This window comes from Heteronotia binoei, chromosome 9 (assembly GCF_032191835.1).
Source record: "Heteronotia binoei isolate CCM8104 ecotype False Entrance Well chromosome 9, APGP_CSIRO_Hbin_v1, whole genome shotgun sequence".
NCBI lineage: Eukaryota > Metazoa > Chordata > Lepidosauria > Squamata > Gekkonidae > Heteronotia > Heteronotia binoei.
Window position 1 is genome coordinate 22,201,509 of NC_083231.1, and position 21,433 is coordinate 22,222,941.

A 21,433-nucleotide genomic window follows, 5' to 3' on the forward strand; every position below is an offset into this window, starting at 1 on the left:
CCTTTGAGCAAGACCTGCTGGACCCCTTGGTCCACACCTGCAATTCGGTTCTGTATAGTGGAGAAATGCCTAACACGTGGTCTGAAGCAAGAATTACAGTAATTCCTAAACCTGGAAAAGACAAACAAAACCCAGCCTCATTCAGACCTATCTCGGTTCTAAATAATGATTTTAAAATCTTCTCTGCTTTGATGGCCAACAGACTGAATAATGTTATCACAAAATACATACATAATGACCAATCAGGCTTTATCCCCACAAGAACGTTAACGGATAATATCCGTAAAACAATGGACTTAATATTTTTGGGGAAACAAAGAAAAGAAGAATCGGTCCTTTTGGCCATTGACGCAGAGAAGGCCTTCGATAGGGTGGAGGTCCCTTACTTAATTACTTTATTACAATATATGGGATTTGGTCAGAAATTTTTAACCTCCATTAAAACTTTATATGCAAAGCCGAAAGCACAAATTTATATTAATAATTATAGATCTGAGGACTTAGAGTTGCACAGGGGTACGAGACAGGGATGTCCCCTGTCTCCTATACTATTTGCACTTTCTATAGAACCGCTGGCCTTTGCAGTACGTAATGAGAAATCGATAACTGGCATCTCAGTAGGGAAAGAAGAGTATAAATTGAGTTTATTTGCCGATGACGCAGTTTTTTATGTTACAAACCCTCTTCAATCTATTTCATCATTATTAAATCATATCCAAATATTTAGTGGGATATCAGGTTTTAAGATAAATTATACAAAATCTGAATTATACCCTATCGTATTGTCTCCAAATACCAAATCAAATCTATTAAACGCCTTTCCGTTCAAATGGGTTCAAAAATCTATTCGTCACCTGGGTATACAAATACCATTAAATTTACAGGATCTCTATGCTGTCAACTATAAAGTAATGGATAGCACCATTAAAACACAATTGGAACAGTGGAGCAAATTAAATTTGACTTTGTTAGAAAAAATTGATATGATTAAAACCTTCGTCCTTCCTAAATATTTATTTCTATTTTATAACCTGCCTTGCTATATTTCAACTAAGGATTTTGCGGAAAGACAAAAGTTTATTTCTAAATTTTTATGGTCAAATAAAAAACCAAGATTTCAATTTAAGTTAATGACAAGACCGATAAAACAGGGGGGGTTGGGGCTACCTAATTTAGAAGCATATTATTTAGCTGCAAATTTAAAAAACATATTAATGTATGCAATAAAGCACTGCGGGAAACCATGGGTAAAAATTGAGGCATCGTATCTAATAGATGATCATCTATGGGAAGCCATCTGGAACACTCCTAAAGACAGACACTTTACAGTAAACAATAACCCTTACCTAGATCTGACTTTAAAACTTTGGGATAGACACAAAAAAACCTTAACACCATCCACTTCGCCGATGGCAAGCTTTCTGGGTCAAGCATGGTTTAAGCCAGGACGTGAACCAGGGGATTTTAGAATTTGGAGAGAGACAGGAATATACCAATTCCAAAACATCATTAAAAACGGACAAATGCTTACTAAAACACAATTGGAAACGCAATTTAAAGTATCAATCCCATGGTTTCAGTATCAACAAATACATTTTATTTTGCATAACCCCAGAATTGTAGAAGTGATTGACAGGCCGCTAACAACTTTTGAAAACTTGCTGAAAAAGAATACAGAACGAACTAAAACATTAACGTCGACTATATATAACTTAATTAATGCCAAAGACTGGTCTGAGGTTACAACCCAACAGAAAGCTTGGGAGAAAGACTGTGGTATATCCCTTTCATTGGAACAATGGCAATCTATTTGGGAATCTCCACTTTACACCACCTATTCATTAAATGTGAAACTCCAAAACTACAAACTGTTTGCAAGATGGTACTTGACGCCTAGAAAGCTTTTTTTGGCTCACATAAAACCAACTCCAGATTGCTGGAAGGGCTGTAAGCAGGAAGGGTCTTTTATACATTGTTGGTGGCTGTGTCCAGAAATTAATAAATTTTGGAAAGAAATTAAACACATAATTGATATTATTGCAGCAGAAGATATCCCCTTCATGCCAGAATCTTTTCTTTTGAATTTTTGGCCCAATTCAAAACTTTCTCATTTGAGAAAGGAATTAATAAGTCTTTTGCTAATGGCGGCAAAGTTACTGATTGCTCAATTCTGGAAGAGAGATGCGTCCCCTACAGTACAACAATGGCTGACTAAGGTATGGGAGGTAGCTGCTTTGGACAAATTGGCAATACAAATAAAAGCAATGGAGATACAAAGGAAGAATAATAACTTTATTGAAAAATGGTTTCCGTTTTTTAATTATATAAATTCAGAAAAGGTTCCTCATAAATATGTTCCGAAAAAATATATTGATTTTTCATATTATTGAAAATTACATTTAAATGATAGACAGCATTATATTTGGGTTAGTTGACATCCAATGTTTCAAAGAATAAGAGGAGAATTATGGTAATCTACGTTCAACTGTAATATACGTGTTCATCTTTTGAAAAAGTTTAGCTGTTAAGAATGTATTTGAATTATTGAATATTGGTTAAAATTAATAAAAATTTAAAGTTTAAAAAAAAAAAGAGTGGCAGACTCTAATCTGAAGAACAAGATTTGATTCTTAATTCCTTCTCCACATGAAACCTGCTGGGTGACCTTGGGCCTGTCACAGTCCTGTCGCACAAGATTGACTATTGTGGGGAGAGGAAGGGAGCCACTTTAGGGTAGAAAAAAGTGAGGTATAAAAACCAACTCTTGTTCCTTGTAACTTTGAGAAACATCTTAATGCTGGGAAGGTATTAAGGTTCTGTGGTGCATTTTAAAGGCAAGTTCTTGCAAAAGGCTCTTGGGTCTGGGGAAGAAGGTCTGCCACTACTGGAAAGCTTAACCAGTTACTGACACAGAACTACACCTGTTGGACAATACTGACATTAGCATACCACAACTTGACCCTTGGTTTGTTGTAGCAGTTTCTGTGCAGTCATTAGCATGTTAATCGTTGGGTGTTTGGCTGGTTTATTATTGTTTTGGGGGGCGCTCATTACAAGATATCTGATGAATGTAGTATTTCCGTGCAGTTGGGACAGGGGTGTCAAACATGCGCCCCAGGGAACGGAACCAGCCTATTGAGGGCTCTTCTCTAGCCCACAAGCAACTGGTGTGAGAGAAGGAAGGTGGGGGGCGGGGAGTGGGCACAACACAGTGAGGGGTGTGTTGTCAAAGTTGTCCAGAAATGAAAAGAAATGGCCAGGTGATGGGTATGGTCAATAGTCAATCTTGTGAGGCAGGTGGGGCTGAGAGTTCTGAGAGGACTGTGACAGGCCCAAGGTCACCCAGCAGGTTTCATGTGGAGAAGGAATGAAGAATCAAATCTTGTTCTTCAGATTAGAGTCTGCCACTCTTAACCACTACACCACACTGGCTCAGTGTGAAAGCTCAGTTGTTGGAAAAAACCTAGTCTTGTATATGATTAAATACATTTATTGGAGCTTTTGTGGGTTCCCCAGTAAATCCCCAGTTGCTTTCACTGCTAGGAAATCAATTCCTTTTGTTTGTATTTTGAGTGAAAAATATTGTTTATTAAATTTGCCAGTGTAATTTATAAAAGTTTATATCTCTGGTACCTAGCATTACATTTTACAGCAGACGTAACCCAGCCCAACAAAGTAACTTTTATGTCAGATCTGGCCCTTGTAACAAATGAATTTGGCACCTCTGAGTTGGGAGTTAGTAGACATGGGCATACGATGTACAATGCCCATTTGTGGTGGGGAAGCTCACTGCCTGTGTAACCTCCATACCTTCCCAAGTGTTGTTGAGGCAAGGAGGCTTATTTCCTTCACCTGTAAACTATGTAGCACACCAAATGCATAAGGCACAAAACCACACAACTGTATGAGATGTTACAGGAAGAGGAAATTGACCTGGCATTCATTGTGGAGATGTGGTCCAAATAAAACTCTTCTGTCCCAACCAGCACCACCTGGTTATGCAGTCCTCCATCAACCATCCGCAGCTGATTGTGGAGAAAGCATCGCCATTATTCTCTGTGAGTTGTTCAACTTCCACAGACTTCCAGGGAAAACCATCACAGCATTGACTGTATGCACTGAACATTAGGGATTAAGAACAGATTAGCCATTCTGCTTGTTTACCAGATGGCGAATTCTGTGGTACTATGACATCAATTTATTCGCCACCAACCCAAAATAACAAGTCAGTACCTGCTGACTCCTAAAACTGAGCCTTCGTTGTATCAGGACCAGATAATTAGTTGTGATACTTTTGCAAAAAGAAAATTTGCTGATTAAAATAGGTTCACCAGAAGAACTGCCTATTACATTGCCTATTTAGGGACCACTTTGACCCATGATGGATGTTGCCACGATCTTAGGATCTGTGAAGGCCAGTACATGTGCCCTGGATCCTTGCTTATCCTAGCTTCTAACATCATTCAAAGTCCACATCAACAAACCCATAGTACCTATTATAAATCAATCACTAACTCAGGGCCACTCAAAGAGATGGTTATCTGTCTGCTACTAAAAAACTCTTCTGAACAGAAAAATGATGTAGCCAATTATCTCCCTATCTCTAATCTAATCTTCCTAGACAAAGGAATTGCGAAAGCAACAGAAGACCAACCCCAGGTCTTCTTAGATAACTCATCTGCTCTAGACCTTTTCAGTCTGTTTCACGCCTGGCTATGGGATAGAAATGGCTCTGCTAGCTTTAGTTGGTAATGTCCATCACTGCTGGCGATCCCCAGCCCATAGGACATCTGCTTAGCCTCGACCAGAGTAAGGATCTTTTTGGTTCTGGCTCCGGCCTGGTGGAACACTCTTCAAAGTGAGATCAGGGCCCTGCAGGATCTGCTTCAGTTCCACAGGGTCTGTAAAATGGACCATCAGGCCTTTGGTTGAGGTGGTGAGTGTCTAGTTAGATTGGCCTCCCCTGCTCTGTCCTGTTATACCATCTGGATCAAAGGATACCAGTGGTGATTTTTGCCCATTACGCAGGTTTTGGTCCACTGTGGGTGCACTTCCACAACTGTGGGAGCATTGTGCATCGGTGCCTGATTGCCATCTGGTGTGTTGTGTTACTGTTTGTTTTGTATAGTTTAAATGGAAGGATGTTTTAACTCTTTCATTATTTTATCTATTTGTTGTAACTTACCCTGAGCACTGCAGGGGAGGGAGGAATAGAAGTCCAATTAATAAATAGCTGAAATCATCCCTCATGGTCTAGACTCAAAGCATGCCATTGAAGATCAGTTATTATTAGTGTGGGACCTATCCTGTGGGGTTCCACAGGACACAATCCCCCCATGCTCTTCAATCTTTATGGAAAGCCTTTAGGCCAAATCATTCTTAGTTTTGAGATTGGCCATCAATATGCAGATGATACACAGCTACACATAGCCTTATCCAAATCTCCCAGTGATGCAGTAGAAGTCCTAAATCACTGCCTGATTGTTGTGGTTAAATGACTAAGCGGGAACAAATTGAAACTAAACTCTAGAAAGACAGAAGTAATGCTGGTTAGGAAAGTGAAGAACATGAAAGCCACTATGCTCCCCACTTTCAATGCGGTTCAGCTGTCCCTTGCAAACAGTTAAAAGCCATGGGGTAACACTGGGCCCAACATTATTGCTGGAGAATTAAGTTAATGCATTTGCAAAAAAGGCTTTCTTTCAACCCAGCCTCAAAAAATGGCCTCTTATCTTGTGAAGGCTGATTGGCCACTTGGATCCATGCCATAGTAGCATCAAGATTAGACTACTGTAATGCACTGTACATTGGTCTCTCTTCAGAATCAATTTGGAAACTCCAGTCGGAAACTCCAGCCTTCTGCAGCTCAGCTTTTATCAGGAGCTAGACATAACAAGCATATTACTCCCATTCTGCAGTCACTCCACTGGCTGCCCATCAGTTACTAGGCTCGATTTAAAGTACTGGCCAATATTCTCTTTAAGCTGTGGAGTCCTGTGAACAAAAATGCTACTTTGTGAGCTACTGGCATTAAAGTTGTGAATTACTGCACAAATTAGTTTGCTCTGGGGGCATTTTTCCTGAGCTAAGACAAAAATGTGTGAGCTGGAGGCTAAAAAAATGTGAGCTAGCTCATACTAACTCAGTTTAGAGGGAACACTGATATTGGCTATCAAGCACAAAGCCCTTCATGACACTGGACACCCATATCTGTGAGAGCATGTCTCCCTCTATGCTCCAGCACAATAGCTTCACCATCTGATTTTGTCAGGACAGATGCAGGAGGGAAAGCAAGGAAAATGGATATTGGTTAAGAAACTTAATAGTGCCAGGAAGACTATAATAGCAAAGCATTGGACACAAAAGACAATACCTTTAATAGAAGCAAATGCTGGTTTAATATATTAATTGATAAAATTATTATGATAACACAACAAAGAGACAAAAATACTTATATTAAACATTTATTCAACAACTGAGAATTCTTATTGTTTAATATAATAAAGTAAAATTATAGGAAAACAAAAGTTTGGTGTACATTAAGATATGGTCAACATATATTGTATATACTTTTCTGAAACTATGCATAGGTGTTTGGTAATGATTTTTAAAAAGATGGGTGTAGTCTATTAGTCTTTGGTAACAGTACAGACATTTGGTGCATGATTCAACATCCTGAGAATCTGAGGTTTAATTAAAAGAGAACATATTTTGAGTCCTTATGGGCTGTGTTCAGTATCTCTCCAAGTACCAGATGCTGGGGATAAATAACAGCTTATGGTCATCGACTTCATATCACACTTCTGAGTTTCCAGAGACATCTGTCTAGCTGTCATTTAAAAAAGAATGCTGGACTAAATGGAACTTTGCCAGAAACACCCCCCCCCCCAAAAAAAAATACTATGTTAATAAAAACAGACTTTGTCTAATCTCAAAAATGCTACATACTGCTATAATTAAAATGGGAATGACAATGCCAAATCATGACTTGTAATTTTATTAATGATATGACAAGAGTATATACATTATGTAACTACAAATGTGAAGGTCTGGACGTAAACAAGAAAAAGACTATTTGCTGGAAAGATTAGGACATTTTAAAGAACAATGAAAAAAAAATCTTATGGACTTTTTTCCTTTCAGAATGCTTTTTAAGACAAGGCTTTCCTCACTCCAAATGTACAGCATGACATATGTTATATAAGACAATCTATAACATGCAATGATGGTAATTCTTATGTATTCTCCAGATATACACAACGTTTTCAAATACATGTTTGTTTAAATGGGACTAACTTTGGCAACAAAACCCTATAATATGCTCAATTTATTATCAAGAAATTCATTGTTTTTAATTATATCACGTTACATGCCTATGGTTAATAATCTCCAGGAACTTTACACAGATCTCTAGGAATAATACCGGTAGTCATCACAACAAACAGCTAACAGCAACCTAGATATAAAACACCCACTGCTGACATGCAGAACTCCTCTTCTCTTCTCTTAACTAAGACCCAGAAATATGCTGCAGAGGCTTTTATAAGGCAACCCTAAGAACGCTTTTCTGGGAGTGAATCTCACTTAGTAGACCCACTTAGGACGGCACTGTAAGGACCGCACTGAAGCCATTTTCAGGACACATACTTCTACAGGGCTCCAGCTTCCATGATTTAAAGTGCAGTATTGCAATATGTTACATTATGCTTTTTCATGTTATGAACAATCACCACTAACAATCACCATGGGGCAGTTAGATTTGAGCACTGCTCCAGGTTAGCCATGAAAATGTTGGCATAGGGTGGCGTCACAAGAGTGCCCATGAGTGTGCCAATGATCTAAAGGAATAAATCTTCACCAAATCTAAAGTAGTTGCTGGTGAGGACAAGCTGGTAGAGCTTGCTGATACCAGCCAAGTCTTCCTCCAATTACAGTCACGGAGGGAAATGGACGAGAGCTACTGCAAGCAGTGGCAGCCAAGCTAGGAGACAAAGACTTCTGTTTTTTAAAAAACAAATGTTGCTTCTGACAACTCTTCTCCATTCCCTCTCCCCTTCCAAAATGGAGGGAGGGACTCGGCTAACTTCAAAAAGCTCTAACCCAGAGGTGTTGAACTCATTTGTTACGAGGGTCAGATCTGAGACAAATGGGACTTTGTGGGGCTAAATCAAGTGTGTCATAAAATGTAATGCCAGGCAGCAGAGATATAAACTTTATAAAGGACACAAACAAATCTGTGATCCAGAGAACTGGGCAAAGGAAACTCAACCAATAGAAGGAAGAGAGGCTTGCTGTAGCGCTGCTGTATGACTGAGCCTGGCAAAGCAAACTCTCCCTCCCCCACTTACTCCCTAAGGGAGGAACCTCAGCCAATGGAAAAAATAGAGGCTTTGCTCTGTAGCTCCTGTGCGATTGAGCAAGCCTGGCAAAGTAAGCTGTGATACAGAAGGAAGCTAGAGAGAGGGAGAAGGAAGCAGAGGGCAGCCTGTTGCTCGGGGGCCTGATAGGAGCTGTCTGGAGGCCTGATTCGGCACCTGGGCCACGTTTGACACCCCTGCTCTAACCCATCTTTACTGACAAATGCACACTGGAGCTTCCCTATATTAGCTTTTCTCCTCCCATGAAAAGTGAACAAAAAGTGTCAGCATCTATTACCCCACGAGCAACCTCTTGGATCAGCACATGAGTACATAGCTGAGATCCTTTTTCCGATCCTCCAGAAGGACTGGTTATCCTTTTTATTTTTAATTTGGCCTCTACCAAAGTTTGGAATTTGCAGATAGGAATCTATTTCTGTAATCTGGAAGCAGAATGAAAACACTGAGCAGCAAATCACACCACTTCAAACAAAGGAGGTACTGCAACTACTACCATGCTAAGGAAAAGACAAACATGAGCTCACTCCCCTCCCTCCATTCAAAGGTAATAACAGTGGCTCAGTTAGTTAAATCCAGCATTCCACAAACACTAACAGGATCTGTCCCTGAGTTAAGAATGACACATAAATTCATCAATCTCCAATGTTGATATATTTATGTCCTTCAATATGTTTTTTTCTGGAAAACAATCCAAGCAAATGGTGACCATAGAACCTAGCTTGTCATTCCATTTGGGCCATAAACTTCATTGAAGCAGTAACTGGTATCTCCGATTTCCTATAAAGGTATATTTCCCATGTAGCAGTTACCTTATTGAACTACCAATGAGATTTGAAACTTTTGGCTCCAACCCATTTTGAGAACTATTTTATTACCCCCCTCCATCTTCACATTTTGGGGATACAAAGTTAGCCTCAAAGATCCCAGGGTTTTTGTTGTTGTTCCAACTATTGTTTCCCATCTCAATACTTTAACCAGTGTCTGCTTATTTCTAAGAATCTGTACACCCTTATAAAGAGCCCTGTGGCGCAGAGTGTTAAAGCTGCAGTACTGCAGTCCTAAGCTCTGCTCACGACCTGAGTTCAATCCCCGGGGGAAGCTGGGTTTTCAGGTAGCTGGCTCCAGGTTGACTCAGTCTTCCATCCTTCGGAGGTCAGTAAAATGAGTACCCAGCTTGCTGTGGGGGGGGGGAAGAGTAGATGACTAGGGAAGGCAATGGCAAACCACCCCGTAAAAAAGTCTGCCATGAAAATGTTGTGAAAGCAACGTCACCCCAGAGTCGGAAACGACTGGTGCTTGCACAGGGGACCTTTCCTTCAGTATACCCTTATAAGGCATTAGATGAAATCTTGGACCTCTGTATAAATCAAGCAAGAGAGTCCCAAACATATTTGTCCTTAACACATGTGTATAGGCTTCTGACTCCTGAAAAGGGGAAAGCCCCTTTAGACAGTGTATATACACTTGTGGGAGATTTGCGTAAAATGGGTAATGCAGCAGGGCAGTCAAGCACAGAGACAAGAGATGTAGGGTTTATATTAGACAAAATTACACACCATGATGAAACTACTATGAACTAGGACAGGGCTGTAAAACTTCTAGCTTGCCCAGAGTTTTAATCAGGTCAATGGCTCTTTTCTCCCCCCCTCCCCCTCCTGTCCTCCCTCTTTGAAGCTCCAAGGCTGCCAAAGTTCCCTGTTCCTTCTGCCTTGTCTTTGCTGGCTGTAGCAGGAAGCTCTTCTGGGCTTGCAAAGCTGCAATGAAAATGTGGAGTAGATTTTTCATTATGGACTCTGGGAGTTGTGTATCTGGGACCAGAAACCTTAATGGAAAATCCATTCCGTATTTTCCTTACAATTATGTCTGTGCTGCAGTGCATTTTAATGGAGTGGCGCTTGTTTCACTTTCCAGTGTTTGTATGGACAGTTTAAGCTGCTGCTAGTTGGAGTTGTATTCTTGCATACATAAAGGGGTGAGGCTTTCAGCCAGCTTGTCTCTGTTGAAAGGACCTGAGACTGGTGCCCACTGAGTACTCTAACCTGGGAACTGACAGCCAAAGGAGGATATTTAACTGAAGAGTCACTGTCAATCTGAGTAGACCGGGGGTGTGTATGTGTGCAGCTTGCAATACTGAGTCATTTCATGTTTTCCTAGGCTCAGATCATTTTATATTTTTAGTTTTTGCTGTGATCCTTATGCTTTTTCTTGATGTTTTATTTTTAAAATTGCATAGTCAAATCCCACTATTCCCCCATCTTTCAGTTTTGAACAATCTATTGCAAGAGGTTAAAGCATGTTTGTATTTTAAGTTAAAAAAAACCCCTTTGTTTGTATCCTTTACAAAGTTTATATCTCATCCATCTGGCTTTATATTTTATGACACATGTGGCCTAGCCCCACAAAGTCCCATTTGCTGTCAGATCCAGCCCCCCGTAACAAATGAGTTCAACACCCTTGCACTAGAGCAACCCAACATCCAGGATTTATCAAGCCCTGTAATAATTTCATAGCATCAGTGTCCATACCCAATCCCTATGCTAGAAAGCTGTGCTCAGGCATGTGCATGCATGTACATACACAGGCATTTTGTTTTTTGCAGGAAGGAAGGCCTTCAACTGAAGTTCAAACAATTCTAAAAATTGATTTTTAAATATTTTTTTAAAAAGCAAATATATGTTTTTCAGTTGGCAGTGGAAAGACTTTTTCAATGGAAACAAGTTTTAAATCCTGAATAATCACTCACATTTTTTGTAGAGCCAAGCAGGCTGCTGTTTCAACCTTGCAGAAAATATTCCACATTCAGCTGTTTGCAATTTAGCTGAGACATTTAATGCCACGTTTCTGCCATGCTCCATTTGTCATTAAAACTCACTAGTTTAGACATACTGGCAAACTATGGTTGACACTTCACAAACTATTTTTGGTTAGCCAGTCTCAGCTCCTCTTGTGTGATACTGAGTTAGCACCATATTCACAGCAAATATCTGAAGCAGAAAGCTATGGTTTGCACTTGCACTATTTTAAAATTCACCAACCACTGTCATGGGCCTGTGAACCAAAGCTCACAAGCTGCTGCAGTATCACACCCAAAGAAACACACATTTTGTCAGCGCTGGTAGTCACTTGCTGAGGGAAGGTGGGAAACACTCACCACCAGAAGCCCATTCCATTTATGCAACTATAAGAGCCAATCCTATTATTATACAGACCACAGAAATACTGCTAAACCACCAGAGACAGAAGACTTTCTCTCTCTCCCCCAATCTAAGTCTGAAGCATGCATTCAGCCCGTAGGGGCCTCCTCTTTTTTTCCCTGATACTCTCTTTGATGTTGCCAGGAGACAGTAACGGTAGTACTGTACATGCAAGCTTGCCATTAATTAGGACTCAGTATATGACAAGAAAGTCACTCTAGACGATGAAACATTTTAATTTTCAAAGCACCTCAAGGAATCAGTCTAGAAAAAATATTTTCAAAACTAGTGTGAAAAAACTGAGTTAATACACAAATGCATTTATTTAAATACAGACAAAAATTTATCAAGCACACAAACATTTATTAAGCATTTTATACACCTAGTTTAGTGTTCTACCATGATCAAAACAAAACATTTAACGGCAGCAAAAGTATATAAAAACTGCTGCAAGGTGAAGAATCGGTTCTTTTTAAGCCAACTCCAGTGACATCAAATGGCACCTTCTGCCAAGTAAATCCATGCAGCTCGATCACTGTAACTGAAGGAGGTTCCCCACAAACCGCTCCACTTTTATCTGCTGTCTTCTTTCCACCACAGCACTACTGCAAGAGCCTGGCCCTTTAACAGCATTTATGACCTACATAGCCTTAAAGTACTCAATATGGAAACACAAGGCATGGAAATATGGCTTCTGCATGCATGACCTACTCTAACACTGCCACTCCTAGCTTTAAATGATTATCCTGTCAGCAGCCAGCCAAGGAGGGATAGCAAGTCAGAGAACAATAGTATATGATCATTCATGTATTTTGCCAGCACCAAATAACCAAGGCTCAAAAAATCCCAGGCGCCAGATTGCCAAGCACCTAGAAATTTTCAGTAATATTTCATAGTAGCGTTTCTCAGTGCCCCTCAGAAGTGCAAAGCATAGAATGTGACAACATAAAAATGCATGCGCATTAAATTCTTCTCACTCCTGGTTTATGACGTTGTTTTTTACATCCTTCAATGGTGGTAACCAGTTGTTTTCCATACTGGCTCCAATACTCAATTATATGGATCTTTTTAAAGCAATAATGAAATATGAGAATTTGGAGAGAGGTTAGCTTTTTGTTGTAGTGATGACAACCTGGATTACTTTAGTAACAGCTTTCGTAAAATCACAAGAAACCGTAAGAAAGCTAGGACTAAGTTTAGTGGTAGCAATAATTGTGGTTATTAAATGTGGGTTATTAAAACACAAAACGCTGAAGCCTGAAAAATGAGTCTGACTCCTAAATTTTTGGGCTGGCACAATAACCTCCCCCAAATTGTCAAGTCTTGATATAAAACAGTTCAGAAAATCGCAAGCAGCAAGTTTCCATGTTAAAAGCAATTTGTATGTTGTTTTTACTGGACTGGACCTAAGCTACCCAGTAATCTATCAAACACTTAAACAAGTAATACTTTTTATTAAAACTGGACAAACTTCAAGTTCCAAGGCTTTAATATGAACAAGTATAGATCTGAGAAAATATTGCCCAGATCTGTGCCGTACTGTGCTCTCACTTGTTATTTCAGTTATGTTCCACCCCTCAAGACAGGGTCAAGGCTAGGGATGGGCATGGAACATGAAAATGGTGGTTCAATTCATGATTCATTGACTTGCCCAAATCAGTGATTTGTTCTGTTTCATATTTTTTCAATTTCCAGAACAATTCGTGGTTTGTTTGGTACAATGGCTAAGTAGGCTAGAGATGCCAAACTTGCAGCAAACTCTTCAGTGGACTCTGCTCTACCAGCTGTCAAAGTTTGGTGTACATTTAATTTCGGGGGGCTGAGCTACCATCCCCCCAGTAAACTGATCTCAGAGAGTATGCCAAGCTGGGGGGGGAAAGGGAAGCCATCCTGCAACTTCCAGTCAGTTTCACCCCCCAGAAAGCTTGGAAACTGACTAAACACCACAACTCCATTCTCCCAATCCCTGCACTTCTGTTAAGTTTCCAGTGAAACTAACTAGAAGCTGCCGGGGGGGGGGGGAGGGACAGCAAAGCTGCAGCATCTAGTCAGTTTCACTGGAAACTGATCAGAAACACAGGGGCTGGGAGAGCGGAGCTGCAGTGTTCAAGTCAGTTTCACTGGAAACTGAACAGAAGTGCAGGCTGCTGGAGATTGGAGCTGCTGCTTCAGAAGGGCAGGGTCTAGGGAATCATGCCAGCATCAGGCTGTCTGGAAAAACAAAGTAAACAACATGCCAAGAAAAAGTCTGGTTTCTTTCACATTCATGTGCAGTGGGATCAGATAAACCCATTTGGAATGAGCCATGAACCATTTTTAGCACAAATCATGATTTGGTTCATGCCCATCCCTAGTCAAGGCACCAATTGGGATGGGAGTGCACATTTAGATATGTATCCAAGTGAACACACCATTAACTGTTGCACTGGGCAATACTATGAACCAGGATGGGGAATGGGTAACGGCTAAGGGCATATATTTCTCAAGGCCAATTAGGAGCCTTGATGAAGAAGAAAAATTGACTGTAACCTGAACACCTGGGATCCACCAGAACAATACTTACAAATATATATAGGCAACCTCTGCAACAGTTTAAAGTATCTTGGTCAGGAGGTTGGGACAAGGTTTGGAGAGTACCTTCACCTGTACAAGTGTTGTTAAGAGAACAGATCCCCTCCCTCAGCTTCATCTCCCAGTTCTGGGAGTGCATGCCTATATGATGGTTTCATTGTTTACTTGACAATTTTACGGATTTAGGGGCATATTCCAAACGTTCACCTTTGAATAATCACTAGATTCCATGGCAGTATGCCTCTGAATTCCAGTTGGTGGGCAAAAACAGATTAACAGTTGTTGCTTTCTTCTCTTGTTTATGGATGCACAAGAAATGAATGACTATCACTGGAAAGAAAATCACAAAGTGACTTTCTACCTCTCTCTTCCAACAGAGCGCTTCTTATGAACTTTAGTTTTTATTAACCAACTACATATAAAACTGTAATTAAACCCCTTAAAATTAACCTCAAACACTCAATACTGGGGTGCCTGCTCTATATTTTTTGGGGGGGGTTACTCAATTAGAAGCTTTGATTTATACAGTATTTTTATATGCAATCAGTAAGAATCTAGTATCTTTATTTCTAATTATACACTCAAAAAACCACTCAAAACAGTATTTACAACTTTAACCTATCTTGAAACATTTATAGTCATTCATAGGATCCAACCCTCTCCATTTCTTTTAGCTATCAGAATTAAAAGGGTATGTACAATGCTGCAATTTTCACGAAAATATTGTTTAGTAGAGGAACTGAATATTCTTAATCAGACCAAAGGGAACACATCAGCTTACATTACATATTTCCAAAACTGCATATTTTAGGGAAAAACTAACATACATACACACAGAAAGAAAGACATACACATATAAAGCACCTGATTTGTATGCCAGCATTTCTTTGTGTGTTTAAATAAAACTGAAATAAATAAAAATAAATAAGTTTGTTTAACCAGTGAGGAGTAAAGTACCAGCAGTACATCATCTTATAATTATTCTTAAAGAGAATAATCTCTGGATCTCTTGCGAAAACGTATACCTATGCATATTCTGTGATATTCTTTTCTATTTTATTTGAAATCACATCCCCTCAAATCTTTCAAAAGCAAGTTATGATTACAAGCAAGTCTTTACTGCCTTGCTTGTATCGGGCCAAAGTTTGTTTGTTTTTTAAACTGACAAGGCTTTTTTAAACTGATATGTTAACCTCTCAGACATATCATGCAGATGGTGCAGTAACTGTGCTAGACACATTTTACACACTTACTTCTGTAAGGCAAAACAGACAACTGTGGCAACGATGTATATAAAAAGCTTGTCAAACAAAAAATGAAAATGTTTTCAAATATGTAATTTATTTGCACAAGCTTGGTATAGTGTCAGGCTAGGTCAGGTTTAAACTCCCATTCTGCCATGGAAGCTTATCAAGTGACCTTGAGCCAGGACAGTCACAAACTCTCAGCCTAACCTACCTCAGAGGGCTGTTGTGAGGAGTAACGGGAGGAGAGCAGCATAGCTCTTTGGATCTCCATTGGGGAGAAACGTGGTATACATAAAATAAATCAAATGTAATGATTAGTGGCTTAACCAAATTTATAATCCCGTAGTTCGGGTTTTTTTCCCTCACTGAAAGTGCTTGTTTAAATTAGCAATGCAATTCTACAACTGAAATGTATTTACTAACCAGCATGTCACTGCCGGGCTTTACTATTACAATGACAGGTAGTGTAACACCAGGCAGTCTGGCAGTCAAAACAGAAAGTCATTAAAAGACGAGCTAAATATGACAATGTACTCTAACAAACTTATTGCGAGAAAGGACGGATAAAAGTGTAAAATAAATGAAATCCTTCCCTGTCCTCATTTTCCCATTGCCTGTTGTCCAAACTTCTTTGCCGCCAACATTCTGTATTGTATATGAATTAAGCAATCACATGAACAAATATGGTTGCTGCCACCATAGTGCATATCTAGAACCACGACAAAGCAGTTTGAAAAGATATCATAAACACAAAAGTAAAATTTATCTGGAAGGCAAGCAGAATATAAATACAATACCAACTAGGTAAGGAGCGTTAGGTTACTAGGTGTGCAGCAGGGCAGTGTTGCTTCAGTAAACATTGCAACGCTACCATTTGGACCTTAGTATGTGGCTTTTGAACAGAGGACTCTTCAAGCTTCAATCATCATTTGAAGCCATAAGAAGATAGAAATACAGATGGATCCAAAGAGGTACTCCACCCATTAACAAATCTTTCCCACATTCTCTTCCTCCTACAGCCTATTGCACTCCCTGAAATACTGTCCCCAAGGTTCAGGAAATGCAGCACTACTTCCACAATGACCCACAATAATATTCCTATAACCAAAGAGATGATTGATTTACTAGGAAATGTAATAGTACAACAGAGCCAGGCCCAACACAAGAAAATGACAACATCCTATCAACTGCAGCAACCAGAAATTAAACTTTGTACCCTCTCTCTTCCCTAATTATCTTAATATTTGAAGATCACAAACTGCTAGCCAACTGTATTTATAGCCCCATTCCCACTTCGGAAAGAATGACAAGTGTTACACAAACACCACTGTTTTATACTGCTCCAGTTGGTCCTAATTTGGAATGTGCTAGGGACCAATGACCTTGCACTAAAATACAAGTGGAGTCACAACAACACACACAAGAATTCTCCTATACCAATACTCCACATGATTCATGTAATGCTTAAAAATCCTCTTTTCCCATGCATTGTGCCCAAACAATTCATGGGCAAGAGGTTTTTAAGTATTACACCACAAGGAAGCCTATATGATTGCCTCCACTTTGGGGCTGCACTGTTTACACTAGCTCTCTACTATTCAGAGTTTCATAATATCACAGAAACAAGCAGATGAGTGCTCAAAGATAGTTGCATTCGAGCAAAATCAACAGCTTCAATCACAGGCAGGAAAAAAGCAGCAACAAGAAATCTGCAAAGAGCAAACCAGGATGCCCATTCTACTACCTCAGAGGGGTGATTAACACTGCATAGGAGAACTAACAAGATAAGACAGCAACAAGTTTAATGCAAATAGCAAAAGGGAAGACAGGATTCTAGGAAATAAGCAATTTGGCCTAAAAGCCAAAAAAGCAAAGACAACTGCTGCAGAGACTTACAGATTCTGTGTAACTTAACCAGAGCACTTGCCATTTCTATAGTGAGGCCTATTAAAGCATGAAGCTTGTTGAGATCCAGACAAAATGCAACGCATTCAAAACTACTGGAGGATGCAAATAGTAAATGATGGCAGAAAGAACATCGAAGTATTAACTTCAGGACATAGAGGTATGGCCATACTACCCAGTTAAAGTATCAGCCTACAGTATCTGTTGCAATGAATGTTCCTGGCCACAAAATGCAAACCCACACATGTACGATAGTACATGTACTCTGAAATTAATCTGTCCATGCAAACAGTAACACTAACAGACAGTTTTGTAGTAAGACAGTTTCACTTGTTAGCAACAAGCACCTTTATTTTGCTTGTTGGAAAAGAAAAATGGCCCAACACTGAACACAGCTCAATTGTAAAAGATGATGCTTGGATGAAGACAGATATTTTGTGAAATCTTGGCTTTCCACTGTCATAGTAACAACCAAGGTAATTTACTGTTCAGCTTATGGGAAGCATTTGGATATCAAAGAGAGAACCAGACCTGGCCATGATTCATCTATAAACCACCTCTACAATGCAATCCCATGCGGAGTTACCACAACCTAAGCCCTCTGTTTTCCATTCATTTAGAGTAAAACAAGCCTCCACTGCTAGGTTCATTTAGAGCCAACTATACAAGAAAACAACAATATAGAAGACATGCGTTCCTGGGATGTTGATGGCTGCATCATCAGGTTATCATAACAGTTTGATAGCCATGGCAAGGTGATAAATAGTGACATGTCATAGTATTAAACACCTTTCCCGTGGCTGACTCTAGCTAGCTGAAAGAGCAAGTTCTCTTCTTTCTCACCCTTTCCAATGTTTTACAATTCTTGCGCATCAATAAACATGTGCAATACAAAGGAAAAAGAGTAGAAGTTCAAAGGAGACAACAAAACACAGTTCTGCATGAATTAACTGCCACAGGCTTCTCCTTTTCCCTCTGGCTTGGATAATTGAATTCAAGACTCTCTTCCTCTTGCAGAAATTTTTCAGAGCTTACCAGGCTCAAGGAGCACACGTCAGTCATTCAGGCAACCATATCCGGCTTCCTTCCCTGCTTGAGGCAGCATCTGAGCATGACTGGCTGCTTCAGCAGTTATCAACCAATCCTGTCCTCCTATTCCTCCCTCCCCAACACCTTCACTGTCATGTCACAGGACCAGGAAACAGCTTCCATTGGCTCTGCAACACCCATGCAGGCTCCTTCCCACAGCCACAGATTGCTTACATTGGGGAAAGCCAAGATAAATGCAACGTTGAAGTTTTCAAAGGATGTAGAATCGGTATTTCTGACTTTCTTACTACTCATAATTGTTCCCGGCTTGCCTCAGTCCCCTCAACGTAGCATCACTGCAAATTAGCTGAACAGCATAAAGGAAACTATAAAATTCTCTATAACATAAATAGAATATTCTGATGACCTCTCAGAAAACCTAAGCTTAAGAATGTCTCTTAACAAACTTCAGCTGGGCATAAACAATACGTATAATCTCACCTGTCCTGAAAAGTACCAAGCATAAAAAAAGGAAAGTAATCTTTAAAATAACACACACTTTTATTTATTTGCATTATTTATAGTCCCCACGCTTTCACTGGGAATCAAGGCAGATTACAGAGTGGAGTCAATACAAACCACAAGATGGGACAATCAATAAACGAGAGACAGATATGGTTGAAGAACCAACTAGAAGTCCAACAAATAAAAATAACTGAAACAAAACTAGAGTCTTACCTTCAGGCGTTTGACCACTTCATCGTTTGTGATTTTATCCGTGATCTCTTTGACTCCAGGAGGGTAGAAGATGATTTTGCCGTCAGCGGGAGGCTTTGGTTGGGCAGATGGGAAATCCATCCTGGTGCTGCTGGTTATAAAGTTTCCTTCTCCACAGTCCTCTACCGGCCTCTATCGGTCAGAAAACAAAAGTTCAGCGGAATGGAGGCGACTTTTCTAAAGCTCTCTCTTTTCTTTTTCCTTCCCCCATTTCTAAAAACCTCGATTCGCAGAAGGCCTCGCCGTTCCGCAACCAGGCCGAATTGCCTTTTTATTCCCCCCCCACAAACCAACCCAGGATTCCCACCCGCGACCGCCGCCTCCTTTCCCTCGGGCGGCTAGCTCCCAAGCCCGACACGCTTAGTTTTTGCTGCCGTTTCACAATGGGGGGAAAAAAAAAATAACGCCAAAAAAATCACATTTATTTCGCATGAGAAAAGACACGGTCTTCCGAGAAAGGATCCCAGGGCGGGGAGAGGAAAACCCCGGCTTCTCCCCTTCCCCAGAAAGATCCCCCAAGATGCGCTCCCCCCCCCCACCCCAGAATCAGGAGGCGAGGCCTAAGCTGTTAGGCCTCAAAACTATCAGGAGGCACAGAAACCAACAGGAGGAGGGCGGAGGAGGAGGGGAGATGGCGACCCCCGCAGCCCCATCTGGCGACCCCCGCGAGCAGGCCCTGAGGAGGGTTCACCTCAGGGTGGGGACAGAGCCCGCCGCCCGGCCCCCGAGGAGAGGCGCAGGCCACTCTGCACCCACTTCAGCGGGCTTTCCCTCAACTTCCACCTCAAGACCTCCCCTGGCCCCCTCGTCCCGACTGAAGCCCCACAAAGGAGAAGCCGCCGGCCTCCAGCCTCTCGACGCCCCCCGTCGCCTCAGACGCCGCGCCGAAAGGAAACGGCCGCGAGGGAACCGAAGCAACCCCAGGGGCCGCCCGCCCGCCTTTTTACCTCCTGCAGCTCCGGAAGGTGCAGCATTGAGCGGCCTCCGTGGGGCGGCTGCTGTCGTGGAGGAAAAGCGGGTGGCGGTGGAGGAGAAGCGGCCGACCGCGGGGGGCTCGCCGCCTCGCTTGGCTGGGCTCGCTACTCCGCCACGGCTGACGACCGGCGCCCTGCCGCCCTCGCTCGCGACTCCCTTCCTCCGGTGGCTGCCTGCCTGGCCGCCTCAGTCCCGGCTCCTCCGGCAGCGCGTGCGCCTCGCTCGGGTTGCCCGGCCGCGGGGAAACAGTGCCGCTCCCCGGCCAGCCGGAGAAGGACAGCCCTGGAGGGGAAGAGAAGGGAAGGGAAGGCTCCGCGCTCTGGGCTGCTTCTTCTTCCTCCTCCTGGCTCCCTTCGCGGCACGCTGGAGAAGAGGGCAGCGACGGCGGACTGGGTCTAAAACATGGCACGAAACTGGAGTCGAGTGGCACCTTTAAGACCAACACAGTTTTTATTCAGGACGCAAGCTTTCGTGTGCTAAAGACGAGGGGAGTCAGGTACAGGCCCTGGTCTGAAGAAGTGTGCTTTTAGCACACGAAAGCTTAGATCCTGAATAAAACTGTGTTGGTCTTAAAGGTGCAACTTGACTCCTGCTTTGTTCAACTGCTTCCGACCAACACGGCTGCCTACTTGGATGGGTCTACAAATATTGGTTGCCAGGAGACATAGGGGGTGCACCCACAACTATAAGGCTGTCGTTTCATTTTTGTAAGGAATAAATAAAATTTTTAAAAAAAATACGTAAGTGGGAAAAGGGTTCAATACAGCTTTTGGGAAATATATATATTTCAGTAATTACAGTGTACGTCTATCGTACATATTACTGGCAGTATATGGTAGATACTAAATGTAAGTACAGATTGCATTTTCTCCAGGAGAGCTGATTTCGGCCAGCTGGAGATCAGTTGTAAAAATGAGAGATCCCCAGGCCCCACCTGGAGGCTGGCCACCCTAAATAGAACATACATTTTAGTTGCATTACAGTAATAATACTGGAACTTCTATTATATTTTCAAGCTACTAAAAGGTCATTAACATTTTTAACATATTGTCTATTGTTAAGGGGCAAGCTGACATTCTGGCCAGTCCGCCACTGGAAGAGGGTGCCGCCCTACTCAGCTGGTTCCCAGCCCGGCCAGGAGCTTTTTTTTAATCTCCGCTTTTATCCACTCTGAAGATGCCACGAAGCCATGGAGGTTGACTGCAGCAAGGGCTCACTTTTCAGTTGGCGCCAAAACCTTGTTAATGTGTGAGAGGAGCCCAGTTGCTCAGTTAAACAACAACGACCTGATTTGGCAGCGCCAAACATACCCGGCACACTGTGCTTGAACCAATTGGGAAGCAGTATTCAGACTTCA

The 21,433-nt window shown here is 41.4% G+C and overlaps 1 protein-coding gene across 2 annotated transcripts in view; it reads right to left on the minus strand.

Annotated features, from left to right (window-relative positions):
- The window catches only part of PDS5A (PDS5 cohesin associated factor A), an 84,191-nt gene extending 63,940 nt beyond the window's left edge, over positions 1–20,251 (minus strand). For both annotated transcript variants that reach the window (XM_060246265.1, XM_060246264.1), the window contains exons 1-2: positions 20,049–20,251; positions 19,063–19,233 (exon numbers count right to left, since the gene is read on the minus strand). In XM_060246265.1, coding sequence (XP_060102248.1) covers positions 19,063–19,233; positions 20,049–20,075 — 198 coding nt within the window. In that variant the 5' untranslated portion in view covers positions 20,076–20,251. The remainder of the gene's footprint in view (positions 1–19,062; positions 19,234–20,048) is intronic.
- Positions 20,252–21,433: the final 1,182 nt, after the last annotated feature.